The sequence below is a fragment of the Pteropus medius genome, unplaced genomic scaffold, assembly GCF_902729225.1.
Source record: "Pteropus medius unplaced genomic scaffold, Ma_sr-lr_union100, whole genome shotgun sequence".
In the NCBI taxonomy this organism is placed as follows: domain Eukaryota; kingdom Metazoa; phylum Chordata; class Mammalia; order Chiroptera; family Pteropodidae; genus Pteropus; species Pteropus medius.
In genome coordinates, this window is record NW_024347791.1 from 18,858,180 (window position 1) to 18,874,741 (window position 16,562).

The 16,562-nt window shown below is 30.8% G+C and overlaps 1 protein-coding gene across 5 annotated transcripts in view; it reads right to left on the minus strand.

Moving 5' to 3' along the window:
* The window catches only part of RUNDC3B (RUN domain containing 3B), a 126,481-nt gene that overhangs the window by 75,271 nt on the left and 34,648 nt on the right, over window positions 1-16,562 (minus strand). For 3 of the 5 annotated variants that reach the window (XM_039878197.1, XM_039878200.1, XM_039878202.1), the window contains exons 3-4: window positions 6,423-6,473; window positions 619-752 (exon numbers count right to left, since the gene is read on the minus strand). In XM_039878197.1, the coding sequence (XP_039734131.1) occupies window positions 619-752; window positions 6,423-6,473 (185 nt within the window). The remainder of the gene's footprint in view (window positions 1-618; window positions 753-6,422; window positions 6,474-16,562) is intronic. The other 2 variants (XM_039878201.1, XM_039878198.1) reach the window with 1 other exon arrangement.

Consider the following 16,562-nt stretch of genomic DNA (forward strand, 5'->3'; position numbering starts at 1 on the left):
TACTTCCCATTCTGTCACTCAGGATATGAAAAAGACAATACCTGATTTAATTTTGTTAAGTCTCAAAGGTTGAGATTTAATAAAATTAATAATGTTTACTGCACCATCATGGACATTCTTAACTGAAAGTAGCTACTAGTATAGTTTGACTCCATTGCCTTAATTTGTGCTAAGGCGCCACAACTTTGCCCACCACCATTGCTTCTCTATTAGTAGTGCAAATGTCAACAGAGTGCAAAAGGCAAATAACATTACATGAAAATAGTTCTGACATTATGGACCCCAAGGTTCTCCAGGATACTGAGAGCCACTGGTTTAGGTAATTCAAAAAATGCAGAAAAATCATAGAAGAGGAAATATTTCATGTGCCACACAAAAAGAAACAGTGACTAGTTTTGTACCTGCCCATTATTCATAAGTCAAAATATTCAAAAGCATTCTAAAATAACTGCATGCAATAAAAGAAAAGGAAACAAGCCTCTGAAAGATATTAAAATTGGTCAAATGCTTAATTCCAACAAAGAAAAAAATATTTTCTATAGCGAAGAGCTCAAAATTTTCTATTTGGGTCAAACTGCTTAGGATTACACACATTGCACATTATTATTTACATCTTACCTTAGCTCTAGAGGAACTGACATTTTCCATATTTTCAATGCTGCAGATACAATTCTGTGAAACTTTCCGGCAAGCCACTCTGATATAGTCCCAGAAGCTACGAGGACTTTCATAACCAAACCAGGTTACTTGACCTTAGGGAGACAAATTTTAATACAAAATAAAAGAAAACCAGACTAGAAAATTCAAAATGCAAAAAACAATAAAACTCTAAAAAATAAAAGGCAGTGTGGTGTGCTACAGTGGAAAGGGCACTGATCTCAATGTTAAAAAGCCTAAATCTAGGCCTGTTCTACCTGTACCTAGTTGTATTACTTCGGACAATTTATTTAATAAATCTGAATTACAGTTGTTTCAACAATAAAATCAAACTAAATGAAGTAAAAAGGGTGTCGACACTAAAAAAAATCTCTTGCAGTTTAACATCCTATTCTAACATAGTCTTTTAGCTATCACACAAATAATTTTCCTTGTGGTTCTAATTAAGCATCAATTTAAATGTCTCCAGTTGTATTCTAAACAGTTCTTTATTCAGAAAAACGGAAAAAAAACATGACTCCTTTTCTCTTCTTTATAGGGATACTTCAAAAAAAATGAAATAATGAGTAGTCTATCCTATAACTAAATATAATCAATTAGAATCCACAATCTTCTACCCAACCATTTTCATCTATAAAACCATAAAGCTCCTCTGTAACTATCATTCATCTGCTCTTTTCTAGTCACCAACCCATCTAATTTTTACCATTCTAATTTTTCAAATTTGAGTAATTATGTGTTTGCTCATGAACAAGTACCTTTTGTGTGGATCTTATATTAGCATTAATATTTCTATGTGGAACGATTAGTAGATCTTTAGGAACTATTTTGTACTCTTAGTACTTTTATATGGGATATGAGAGACATTTTAATACTTTCTTCAACTGCCTGGAATGATGACTCTGACCTAGGGAAGTTGTTTAATCTTAATGTAGAAAGATTAGCCTTTATAGTTTTAAATCTGTGCTTGTTTTTAATTTATTATTTACTTATCCCAAACCTTCCTTTCCCCAGTAATAGTTCCTCTCTAAGCAACATCAGAAAGTGTTCTTGTCAGCAAGCATCATTTTAGAAGCAGTTCCTGAAATGATATTTGAGTGGTTTCCAACCACAGCAGCCCATAAGAATAACTGGTTTAAAAAAAATCTTCATGGTTGGGCTCCACCAAAACTAAATAATCAGAATCTTTAGGGAAGGGCTCAGGCATTGGTATTTTTAAAAAGATACCCCTGGTGTTTCTAATAACATACTTATGGTGTATCAAGATAAAGCCTATATATGGTAATAGGTAACTCCGATCATCATTCAGGACATTAAATGCCTCCTCTTCTTGTAAGCCATATGTGATATCGAAGTGAGCCAGTCCTTTCCTATGTCCTGGCAGAGGATCCTACACTTACTTATCCTTATAATTACCTGTTCGCTTGATTGTCTCACATATTAGGGGGTAAAATCACTAAGGCAGGGATTGTGTCTTATTTGTCTTTAAATCAACCTCTAGCACTTGACACATGCTTGGCTCACAACAGGTATTCAATAAATATTTGTTAAATTAATTGGTAAATCAACCCAAAACAGATCATCTTAATTGCAATACATATAAAAATTTGAATTAAAAAAATCTAATTAGTATATTTTTATAGTAGCAGTTTAATGACAATCTGATATCAAGATGTCATCATGCTAGATTACAAATATCAAATAGTCTGAAAATATTTACTCTTGAATATATATCAATAAAAATACAAAGGAATTTATAAATCCTTACTCAAATGTCTCTTTAAAAATCAAATATTACTATCAACAAATAGAAATCTATAGGAATATTTATAATCTTCCTTCTTCCTCTCAATCTCTCCCCATCACTTTCCTTTGCCCTCTCTCTTCTTTAGTTAAAAAGGTCCTGGAACAGTATCTCAATATAGTTTGTCTTTAGGGCGATTTTCATGACATCAATTTGTTAGTCATTTGGAGAGGAGACAGGATGCCTAGTGGTTAAGAATGTGGACTTTTGAGTCAGGTAGACTTTGTTAGATCACTTTCTAGCTATGCAATCTTGAGCAAATGACTTCACTCTATTAAGTCTGATTTTCTTCTATAAATTGACAATAACTATAGTACCTACATAACACTTGCAGATTAGATGAGTATGTGCAGCAATCAGTACAAATGTTAACAATTATTACTATTGTTATTGCTACTATCATACAAACAGTTAAGGAACCAAAGCTCCCCTTATAATACAAAGTGGGAATGAGATACAAAGTTAAGTTTTTCCCATTACTTGCTTAGAATCTAGAAAAATTTTTAAAATCCAATCTTTTCCCATATCAACCATTCTAAATTTGCCTCAAGTAATGTTCTTTGGCTTCTATTAATTGAGATAATTCCATAATTTTAAAAAGGTATAGCTGCTAGACTTCCCTCAAGAAACGAAGTATATAATACACTGGCAGGGGTCTTAAAAAAGGGAGAATCACAAGGATTGTCTGGTGACTTCATCTTAAACCTCCTGAGTTTGATATGGCTGAGGAAAATTTATGAGAAGTTTTAAAGTAGAGCTATCGAAAAATGAAAGAATATAACAAAGTCCAATTTTGGAGTAGAGGAAACAAAGATATAGAAAAACTAAAAATCTAGAATTAGATTAAACACAGAAGATCTGAACACTAAACCCTTAGGCTAGGGGTAGGATATGCTTTCTATAAGACTTTTACCCAAGAGATAATGACAAGATTCTCCAGATTACAAAATGATAAACGAAACAATTAAGAGAATGCCATATAATTATGACTTGCAGGGCCTTAAATAAACCAGTAGTATCTTTGTAACACTTCTATCTCTACTCAACAAACTAGATGTGAGGATGACTTGGCTTGATTCTGCCTTTATTCCTCTTCACATGCATCATTTCCAAAGTGAAGTTCTTAAAATCAAGACACTGAAATTTTCACATTCAGAAGGATCTGCTTTAAGAGAGGGCGGGTTCCCTTATTAGAACCTCTAAAGAAACTCACATGTGAATTGTCTGTACACCCTAAACTTTTACTGAAATGAATAATTTCTGCATCTATGAAAAGCGTTGAATTTAATTAAAAATAATACAAGTGTTCGATTAGTTATTTGAGATATTATTACTTGAACATCACTTTTACTCAAACACGGATTAACTGCTAGCAAAAGACATATGAGCTATTAGTCTGTAACCAGTATTCAATGGGAAAATTAGAAAAAAAAAAAAGCTACAAGTTGATCATGCCTTTAAAAATAACTACTGAAGTCAAAATCACTCCCAAATTCTCATTTCCGTTAAAAATAACCACAAAAGCAAATCACATTACAAGAAACTGACTAGCGTGTATCTTGAAGAAATTTTACTCCAGAGAGGAAATATGCTGTCATTAACAATTCTCTTTTTAAAGCTCTTGATGAATATGATATGTATAACACATTTTCGATTATGTGCATTCTTAGAAGTTGACTTTTTACCAATTACGAAGTTAAACAAGCTTTTCAAAATGTATTCCCACTCCATCAAGCCAACTCTAATTCACATTAGGTGCAGAAATAAGTGGTGAAAAGTTTGCTATACTCTTAAGGCAGTCTGCTAAGTAGCTGTGTGATGTCTTTCCCACTAAGCTGCCTCATCTTTAGCACCTAAAAATAGCATGTGATCTCCAGGATCCAATGGTATTCTAAAATTACTCATCTACATTATTTAAGTTAGACATCTATTCACTGCATGAAATGTGTTTATGTTTTGCTTATATCTTATTTTATAGCCAGAATGAAACTTAAGAATGAGAACTAAAATTTCTAAAGTGGTTCTCTACTAAGCAGTGGCTAATGACACATCATCTTTTGATAACATAAAATATAAATGAGTCTGTTAAGTGCTTCCCTTTCTCCACCCTTTGTATTAGTGCTGAGTCATAAAAAGAACTAACGAAACACTGGTCTCACAAGCTGAAGTTCTATTAGCATTACAATACATCACCTAGATGACAATATCAAAGACTATTGCCTTGGAGCTGCTATTCATCGAGACAAGTAATATATATAGTCACATTGAGTTTTTAATCATTCTGATATCACTGCAAATATTTTCATATACTTAAAGGAAATTGATTACTTGTGGATTTATTGTTGCCAGTATATTAACATTTAGATATTTAACTTTTACTATACATTTTGTAGCAGCAATCCTACGTGTCTTACTGTTAATTTATAAAATCAGTTTAATATTTTCCAATATCTTTTTACTAAACATAGAAAACTCCCATTTCTGTAAGAGGCTAGAATCTCTTTATTTCTTTAAAAAGTAATATTTTTAGTTGAGGTTTATGTTTATTAGATCACTCTGCTTTGGAGATAAAATTATGACCTTGATTAATTTTCTAAATAAAATCTCATATTAATGATTAAAAAAACAAATTTAATTACTTTAAAAATAACTTTAGTTACATTTAAGCTGAATCTTAAGAAGTCCGAGTCTAGATTAGCTAACTTTACTTATATTGTGAGCTTTGCATGTTACTCATAGTATGCTTCAAGGAAATCATTTAGCAACTATGAATCACTAATATATAAAATGTAGTTATTATCTTTTATTACTTACAATTAATGTCTTGCTCACTAGTAAGGAATTTATTACAAATAGCTAAAGTATGTATCTATACCATAAAAATGAGTTAATTATTAATCTTCTAAAACAAAAAAGCTAAGATAAACAGGTTTACCCAAAAACCTGAAAACTGAATTTGACTTAATAGGCTTATTTACCTCAGTAATTTTACCACCTTTCCAAGTAGAGTACAAGTTTTGTTTTTTTCCTACACCAGTGTTTTTAATATAAGGTTTAGAATATTGGCAGATTAAATTAGAGTACCAAAGGCTGAAGTCTATACAGAGAACCACATATAAATGTGTGGACCTGAAGAATTTGAGCATAATTTGTTTCAGTAATGATTAAGGCTCTACGTAGGGAACATAAAACAAAAGGAACTGTTTAAAATGACTGCTTGTGTGAATTACGATTGAGGAAATGAGAAAACATTTATTTCTACTTTCTATCTTTTGTCTTACCATAATCTTTAAAAATAATGAGTATATATTTCTTTTCTAATTAAAAAATATAAAAAAAGGCTAGGTCATAAGTACAGAGGTCTAGCAGTGTTTTGCATGCAGCAGGAACTAAAAAAATTTTGAATAAGTTTATAAAGGTATGTATTTTACCTGGGAGAAAGGAAACTAAGGAATATATTCCCACTAATGGTTCAAGAATGGCAAACAAGCTATTGTTGACTGCACCGACATAAGTTTTACTGAGTGTTTTTAGAAAATTTACACAGCTTGCCTCAGCCCGTTTTGCGTATAATACAAATATTGTTACACAGCATTTACAAAATTGAGGAAACAGCCAATAAATCTTATATCATTGAGAGTTCTAATAAAATATAAATAACACAGATACATTTGATTAATAAAACAGTGCTTAAAACCATGGAAATTAATAGGAATATATGTAGGAGAGGAAAGGGAGTAAATGGATTATTATATTGTGTGGGTTTACAAAAAGATTTTAATTTAAAAATTAGCATAAGCATACTTGTGCCCTCTGAATTAACAAAAACAAAAATAGAAAGCTTTGCAAAACCCATGCAATGTACTAAAAAAGATCACTTAACTGATACAGCCCTCCCCAGTAAGTCAATTCCATGCTCCCGTGCAGCTCAGTGGCGGGAGACATCACCAGCATAGAGTACCTTGAAGAGGTATTTGGAGATGAGCCAGCCATCTGCAACTTTGGGAAATCTCTTTAAAAAAATAAACAACAACAACAACAACAACAACACACAAATATTTAAGAAACCTGCCATCAAGTTTATAATTGCAAACCGAATAGCCCAAATAAGATGACTACACATAATGTTAACACAGTAAACACTAAATTCAATTAAGATGAATATGAGCTATACTCAGCACATAAGTCAAGCTAGTTGGTCCCTTGTAAACTATTCTGTTAGAGAGACTAGGGTGTATGTAAGTTATAGAAATAAGTAAGAAGAAATTGTTTCCTGTTTCCTTCCACCTCCATCATTCTTTTCTAAATAAACTGACAACAGAATGCAAAATGAGGAAAAGCTTGACTGATTTGCTAGATTTACACCTCAAATTTATGTTTGGTTAGGGAAATTACTCATTGAACTATATGACTCAGAACACCTTTAGCTTTAAAAATAAATACACTTTTTTACTGTTAACTTTTCTAAAGGTTAGAAATTCATTTTGAAGAGTGGTTCTCTTTTTTGGGGCCGAAGAAAAGTTACAGTTTATACTTTTTTTTTTTTTCTGAATTATGAGAACAGCACATAGATATTAGGTAAAATGTTCTTCAGGTTAACCAAGACTGACCAAATGCTTAATCTACGCAAAATACTGTTTTATTTCCTACAGCAGCTTCCAATTATTGCTTAACAATCGCCATCTGGAAAAGTACCATAAATTCTTACTATGTTGTTTGGCACTTCCTCATATAATTATAAAGGAAAACTCCAAAGCCAAATTTCTGAAGTCACATTCCCAACAAATATTTTCTTCTCTCATAAGCAAACACTGAAACCTCCAATAAGACATGGTCTCACTCCTTTCCAAATACTTACACCCTTTATGAAACCAAACAAAAACCAAACACACAGTAATGTATAAAAACAAAAGGAAGGAGATGTACAGTTGTGTGCTACTGGCTACATCTATGTCTTTACCACTCATCCTCTATCCTCTTACCTCCATTTGTAACATCTTAAACAAATATTAAATGTGGAAACACATATCCAAAATGATCTATAATTTGGTACCCTGGTTGAAGCCCATATTCTTGCTACAATTCCAACAAACAAAAATGAAAATTTCTAAGCATTGAAATGTAAATCAGAACAGAATGCTTTTCATTGCAAATATTAAGAACATCATAATAATATATGGACTATTAAAATATCAGATTTAAAAATTTTTTAAAAAGAATACCAATTCTTAATGTTTAAACCACATTTACTATCTCTGCCCTGAAAACAAGGTTATGTACTTTTCCTGTCATTTATATAATCAAAAAATTATCAAAGTAAAAACAATTTCTGGGAAAATCTTAAAAATGTGACAAATGAGATATATCATATCCAGATTCATGTCATGGTTTAATCAATCTCTGGTATAAAGTGGGAAATAATTATTGAATCTATTATAAAACTCAATTTATAGATTAGGCTTAAAAATTTTTAGTATGTTAGCTTTTATGCACTGGTCATACACATTATTTTGATCTTGGGTGTGAAACACCATGTGAAATTTTAAAAAATTAAAACATTTTCATTTATTTGTAGTCATTAGTTGCTTTAATCGTAATGTAATATGTCATTCTAAGTCAGTTATAAGCAACCAGAAGCATCCAGACCAAATGATAATTTGATTCCAAATTATCTGCAATCAAAAGGAAAGACGCAGAGAGAACCTGCCTGTTCTCAGTACATCCCTGTTCCCTGTAGCCTCATGTTGATCTACTCCTTTGGCTCAAGACAAGATGTGTGACAGGTGGAGGATTATCAGTCATTTGGTTTTCCTGGTTGGTTATGAGTTTTCACCAAAAGCCTCAGAAATTGGAAGGGGCAGTAAACACGTAGTATAACCAGGGTGAATATTTTTCTTATAAAATTTAAATCCTTAGGACAGTTGCTTATATATATACATATACACATACATATACATACACATATAGGAACAACAAAGCTCATGTTATTTCAAAGTGGCCCAAAGAGTGTTTGTCTATAGAAAAGGTTCTCATTTGCAATTGAAAACCTTTGTTTTAAAATATATAATATTAAATATTTATTTATATATTTAATTTAAATATATTTATTATAAATAAAATTCGCTTATATATTTAAAATACATAACATTAAAACAGTATTTTAACTGTTAAATAGCTTAGGAAAACAATTGAAACAAGACTGAATAAACCAAATAAAAAGAAAATGTTTTATTCAAGAACAAGACTCATCAAATGCACCATTATAATCATATTATATATAGTGATATTACATGTTATTCAGTTCGTGAAATTTCAGTCAAAAGAAGAATCTACGCAAAGATGGATATGTAATAGAAGAATGCTTAATCATACTGAAGATACAATATTTTCTAATCCCAAAAGTATATAATTTTCAAAAACAAATAACTGAAGATAAATGCAACTTTATAACTTTTATATTAATGCAGAAATTGGCCCTCATACAGAAAAGATGACTGAGTAATGCTTTAAATAAATGAATTGGCCTTGGTGATAAGAATAAATATCATTCTAATCCATGAATATTATATTTATTCCTCCGTCTTTTTCATGTTAGTCTTTGTTTCAAATATATCTTTCTATTCATTTTGATTTCTTTGATAACTGAACTACATTATCATGATAAAAACTGATGTGTTAACAACTATGAAGAACACAAACTTTTGTCTTTGCTATATTTAGTCTACTTTTCTCTTTCTTTCTGCTTGTGTATATAACTTATCCAGTAAAGTTACAGGTAGATGACTTTATATTAAATAATCCAAGATGGATTTTTGAAAGACCCCTAGGTGATGGTCATTTGTAAGGCAAATAACATGACTAATTATAAATTGTCAGATAGTAATTCAGAATTTTCCCAAGTGTTCTTTTTAAATTGGCAATGCCATTTGTAATTATTCTGTCACTGATAATATTAATACAAGTTCTTATGGTTTGAAATTTTGAATCTTCAACCATATATTTATAGGTAAGAGAACACTTATTCAGTGAAACAATATTTACAATTACACTATGCATTGTAATTCAATGAACAATGAATATTATCTTCTTTTCTATATGGCCATTTTTCATTTCTTATTAGGTTCTAAAATGAAAATATTAGATTTCATAAACAAGCAACTCATTGAAATTAGAAACCAGAAAGATATTGGAACTGAAATTATGATGATGCTCTCCAAAAAGGAACTAAAGTTCCATTAAATTGTGCAATCTTTCCCTGTTCTATAAAATGAAAAATATTAACTTCTTTTAAATTAGCAATATTTGAACATCAACAGTGATCAAAACTGTTGCTGAAATTATGTAAGAAGAAAAAATAACAAGAAAGCAACTTCTATACTGAAAATAAACAAAATATGACTTGATAATTACAAGTACTATAAGTTGCTCTAAGCTAATTTTCAAAAATTGTAAGGTCGAACAGGAAATGTCCCATTATTTTCTGGCAGAAACTCAAAGGGCTACACACACAGATAAATAAACACAAACATGAACTACCATCAGAGACCATCAATTCCTGCTAAGCCCCCAAATCTGGATTAACTGATATTATCATAAATTTTGTTAATGCTCACATATTAAAAAGCATTAAAAATATCTTAGGCACTTTTACCAATAGTAGATATTATATAACTCTTTTATAATAATTTCTTTATGTGGTACTTCCCCTCAGAAACCAAATCTAAATTTGTAATCTTTTGATTTGAAAAGGTTTTAAAAATGAAGTGCATGTAAAATAAACCTGAAAAATTCTCCAGGTATAGCAAAGTTTGAAACCATTAATAAATCTCTCATTCTGTAAATATTTTAATTTGGGGTTAAAATGACTCCTTGAAAATTCTGTTTTGGTTACAATATAAAGACCATTTTGTTTATATCTCCTAATACATAAGTACAAATACTTAAGATATTTTTCTTGTTCTTCATCCAGAAATGCCTATAGCAAACACAATATTTAAGAATACTATGATAATCATATGGCTCCAAAAAGAAGCAAATAATGAAGTATTTGAGAATGAATAATGTATTTTAGAAATTTAGACATTCAAAATTACATAAAGCATTACAAAACTAAGAAAAATATTTCAAATATTTCAAAACAGAAATTCTCAAATGAAAAATAAGCATAAAGTGAAATAATAAACTACTAATAGTAATCATGTAAGACTAATAACAAAAAAGAAAAAATCATCACTGATTAATATGGGCTATATAAAAACTAGTTCCATGTGATGTAAATACGTTTTTTCTTTTTTAGGGGTAATTAAAGAAACTTACTCCACAAAAGAAACAGGCAAAGGTCATAACCAGGAAATTAGGGGAAAAAAAGATTAATAACTGTGAAAATATACTCAATCTCATTTGCAAATAAATAAAAATTAAAATAATAAAATATTTTATCTATTTCATATTAATAGAAAGCCAAAGAAGATATTTCCCCCTTATCGAATTAAAAAATTTTAAATGAGGCTATGAGAAAAATAACAATCTCATACATTATTGTTGGTACATCTTTCTGGTAGACAGTACAGCAACATGTATTAAACAAAATATAGTACATATATTAAAATGTGCATACCCTTAATTTCAGTTATTATAATTCTAAAAATTCATTAGCTATTATTAACAGGAAATAATTTTAAAGAAATTATAAAACTACAGATAAATGTTCAGTGATATATAACAGCATGTTTATGAAAAAGAAAATATGTGAAAAAATAAACAGAAAATTAATTATGATTCATTTATATAATGAAATATTATGTACCAGTTAAAAATGAAATGAAAATATATTCAAGAGAATAGAGAACATATGTTCAAGCAAAAACTTGCATATGAATGTTACTGTAGTATTATTTATAAGATAAAAAATGCAGAAACAATCTAAATGTCTGTTAAATAATTAATCGATACACAAAATGTGGTGTATCCATATGATGGAATATTATTCGGCCATAAAAAGGAATGAAGTACTGATACATGCAACAACACAGATGAACCTTGTAAACATTACACTACGTGAAAGAAGTCAAACATATTTTATGATTTCATTTACATGAAATGTCCAGAATAAATAAATCCATAAGGACCCAAAATAGATTAGTGGTTTCCAGGGAATGGGAAAGTAGAAAAAAGGAAGTGACTGCTTAATGGGTATTGAATCTCATTTTAGGGTGATGAAAATGTTCTGGAACTAGACAATAGTGATAGCTGCATTTTAAATATACTGAAAACCAATGAATTATACTTTAAAATGGTTAAAATAGTGATTTTATGTTATATAAATTTAACGTCAAGTTTTAAGATACTGAAAAATACAATATGAAATGGAAAATATAGTATGGCCAATATACTAAGGGTGAAATACAGATCATAACAAAGGAAATATAAATATATATATATATACATTCATAGGCATATATACAATATACGTTATAGATATATAAAGGTACCAGCTAAAATTATACCTGTGATTTCTGAAAGTTTTTATCAATACTTCCTATAACTTTATAACTTGAATCTCTTGTCATTTTTGTGAGGAATATGGGGGGAAAAAAAGGCAAAAAAATGATTGGTAGCCCAAGATGACAAAAGTATATATACAGAAAGTGGTTAAAAATAGGAATTGTGAGAGCTTTTTTCCCTTTCCTTCTTTTTTTTTAAGTACTAGACTAGGAATGCAAGCAACATTAAGTAGTCTATATGGCTATTATGGGCTTAAAATCTTAAAATCTTAAAATGAAAAAGGAGGCTTTTCAAAAGGCATCAGAAAAACAAGAAATGATGAAGGCTACATGCTTAAGGGTAAATAAAGTATAGGAATATGACTTCAATTGAAAATGATACATGAAGAGTACAGAAGTTGGAAGGATACTTAAATTTTTCCCGTTACTAACCTCTTTCACCACACTTGGTTTAGAGACTAGGGCTTTCTGTTTTTAGAATCTACACATTTATTTACTACTGAACCTTAAACTTATTATAAGTAGGTTAATTTTACTCCCTATGCAATTTAAGACACTGAACTAAATTTACCATACTACATATAACCTTGGATGTTTCAAGAGTTCCTTGAATATTATGATTTTCTAAGATACAAAAATCTGCTGAGACTTGCGTAGATTTCCAAGTACATAACTTAAAAGGGTGTTTCTCAGAGTAGCCTTATCCATTGTCTAAAAGCCAAACTCTGGTAACCTTCAGAGTTGCTTTCTTATCTACTGTATCATGTTTTGGCCTAAGTATATGGGTTTTTATTGAGTGAGTTGTATTCACATGTTACTACAGAAACAATTCAAGTTTCATTTTGTGTGCAAATCGAGAATCAAAAGTTGGATAACTTTCAAAAATGAACAAAGAAAATTCAAAAGCCAAATGGACAGGTTTATCTTTACTCATTGTTTCTGACAGTGTTTACACTGCACTTCAAAAGGTGGCCCCATGGGGAGATAACTATTTATCATCTAAGTCAGGAAGAGCTTTGAGGTCCAAGCCAGTGTTCCTGAGAAATGCTCAGGTATCATAACAGTTCAATTAGATTGAAAAAATTCTAAAATGTCAAGTCACAGGCATTCTAAACTCATTTTAAGAGTCTGAATCCAGATACTATCAGGAAAAAGAAAAAAACACAGAGATTATTATTGTTGCAGCAAGAATTTTATTTTCCAACAAATATTTACTGAATGCCTACCACATCCCAAGCACTATTCTAGAGATTTGGGATACATCAATGAACAACACAAAGATCTTTTCCCTGGTTAAGCTTACATTTTAGTGGAGGTAAAGAAAGACAATAAATAATCATAATTAGTAAATTACATAACATGATAGAAGTTAAGACTTTAAAAAGTAGTAGCACAGGGGAAAGAGGTCAAGAGTGCTTCGGGTGAAAAGAATGGAGGTAAATCATTATTTAAAATATGGTGAAAAGGTTGAGGCCTCAGTGAGCAGTTTTGAAATAAATGGAGGAGTTAACCATTTATGTTATCTACAAGTATTTTCCATACAGAGGGAACAGCCAAGGCAATGGTGAAGGAATGTGCCTGGTGCAGTCAAGAAAAAGCAAGATCAATAATGCTAAAGCACAGGAATGTAAAAACAACAAAAGGATTCATTGTATACAAATATAACTGGAAAATAATGTTCAGAGACAAGGCAAAATCTAAACTGAATGTGAGTCAGCAAGCCCAAAATTAAGTATAATTAGCAGACTAATTCATAGGAAATTTGACATAGTGTCTCATTATACTTATTCATTTTTTCTTTCATAAATTACTAATTGATATTCTATAGTCATCTATGATACTCAGAAGTTTTTTCATTTTAATAAGTAATCTTCCATATAATCTCTACAAAATTCACTACTGTATCTCATCTCCATACCACCTAGCTGAAGATTACAAGATTGTTTCTGATCACTTTATAGCTAAATTTCATATTTTTCTTAAACTATCTGGCCTACTAGTCCATAATTAAAGTCACAGATACATTTAAAAAATAAATTTTAATTTGAAGCACTTTTATGCCTCTTTCTTCCTGTGCGAAGCCTTCCCTGACCCATCTAAATAAATTATTCACTCTTCTGTGCTACATCATGCTCATTAATACTTCTGTTATGACCCAATGCCAGTACTATACACCATTATTTGTTAATGTATCCCCCTTTTGCTCTCCGAGACTGAGTTTCATGTGAAAACATATCTTAATAATCTTTGTATCCTAAGATGCTAGCATAGGGCCTACATGGATTGCTAAATAAGAGAAGAAATGTTATAGTGTATGTATGTATGGAAAACATTAGGGGAGAAGGGAAAAGTAAAAAAAGAAAAAAGAGGAAGGCATATGTGAAGTGTCAAATTTAAGGCATCTGCTCCTGAAAAAGAATAGGGAACATATGCTATGATTCATTTCCAAAGCAGAGGAAAAGTAAGTTACATTTAGCCAAAAATAAGGAAGGATAACAGTACAGGAATGCTCCTTGGGGTTTCTTGTTACTATGCTCTATGAAAAACTACCTGACTTCTTAAAGTAATTGGAGATAAGGAGTGGGAATTTTAAATATTACAATGAAAAAAGTGAGATTCTTTCCATTTTAAAATGTTTTAATGGGAAGCACTAGAATTTGGGGACATTATAAATACATTTTTAAATTTACAGTAAATTTACTTTTGGTATACAGATCTATATTTTTGAAAATGCAAAATTCCTTCATATAGACACTATATAATCAACCCCACAACCTCTAACCTCTGATAATCACTGATCCTATTCTCTGGCACTATAATTTGGCCTTTTCTAGAATGTCACATAAATGGAGTCATACAGTATATAACATTCAGAGCCTCTAATCTTGCACTTAGCATACTGCATTTGAGATTCATCCATGTTGTGTGCAGAAACAGGTTTTTTCCTTTTTATTGCTGAGTTTGTCCATTGTATGGCTATTTAACCTTTATCCATTTGTCATAGGTTGTTACCAGTTTTTAAAGATTATGAATAAAGCTGCTATAAAACAGGTCTTAGTGTAAACATAAGTTTTCATTTCTCTTGAGTAAAGGAGTGAGCCTGCTGAAAAACCATTTTGCATTCATTCCCACCAGTAATGTAAGTAATGAGAATTCAAGTTTCTCCACATCCCCACCAGAACTTGGTATAGGTGTGTAGTAATATCTCTGATTTTAATTGCATTTTCTGAATGACTAATGATGTTGAGCAACTTTTTATGTATTTGTTGCCATTTGTGTACTTTCTTTGAAATATCTGTTCAAATCTTTTGCCCATTTTTAAATTGAGTTGGTTGTTTTCAGACTATTATGTTTTTATAGTTTTTTGTATTTCTACAAAAGACACAAGCCTTTTATCAAATATGTGATTTGTATCTATTTTTCTTCCAGCCTATGGCTTGTCGTATGCTCTTCACAGTGTCTTTCGGAAGACAAAAGTTTTTAATTTTGATGAGGTCTATTTTATTTTTTGCTTTTATGGATTGTGCTATTGTATTAAAATTTGTTTGCCTAATTGAATGGAACAAAGACGTTATTTTTGTTTAAGGTTTTTATACTTTTACATTTTACATTTAGTCTATGACCCATTTTGAATTAATTCTTGTATATGGTGTGAAGTATGGGTCAAATTTCAAAGGTATCACATTGTCTCAGCAGTATTTGTTGAAAAGGATTATCATTTCATAGTGAATTGCCTTTCAACTTTATCAAATACCAATCAAGCATATTTGTGTGTGTCTATTTCTGTACTTTCTATTCCATTCTAATGATACATTCATACATACATACATACATGTGTATACATATGCTTTCACAAATAACATACTATTTTAATCACTATCTTGACAGTAAGTTTTGAAAACATCATTTGAGTGTGCAATTTTGTCTTTCCTTTGTGAAACTTGTGCCGATTCTAGTTATTCTGTCTAGCCATATATAGAATCAGTTTGATACATACACAAAAGCCTGCTAAGACTTTGAGATTCCACTGATAGAGCAATATGGATAGAATTGACATCTTAACACTGTTGAGTTTTAGAAGAATTATTTCATCCAACATGTCAATAGTACTAAGGCTGGGAAACCCTGCTGTAGATTTCTGCAGCCTCCTGTTACAGGCTGAATGTTTGTGTCCTCCCCTTCCTCGCCCAACGCAATTTAAGGGATGCTGAAACCCAGTCTGCAATGTGACAGTATTTGGAAGTAGGGTCTTTGGGAGGTGATTAGGTCATGAGCCCTCATGAATAGGCTTAGGGCCCTTATAAAAGAGACCCTAGAAAGGTCCTCATTCTAGCCATGTCGAAGACACAGAAAAAAAGATGTTAGTCTATGAACCAAGAAGCAGGCCCTCACCAGACACTGACCCTGCCAGCACCTTGATCTTGGATTTCTCAGTCTTCAGAACTGTGAATAATAAAATTTTGTTGTTTATAAGCCAACCAGTCTATGGTATTCTGTTACAGCAGCCCAAACTAAGACAATGATCTTTAAGGAAGTTCTCTTTTAACACCTAGTTTGCAGAGATGTGTTATCATGAATGGATGATGAATCCTGTGAAA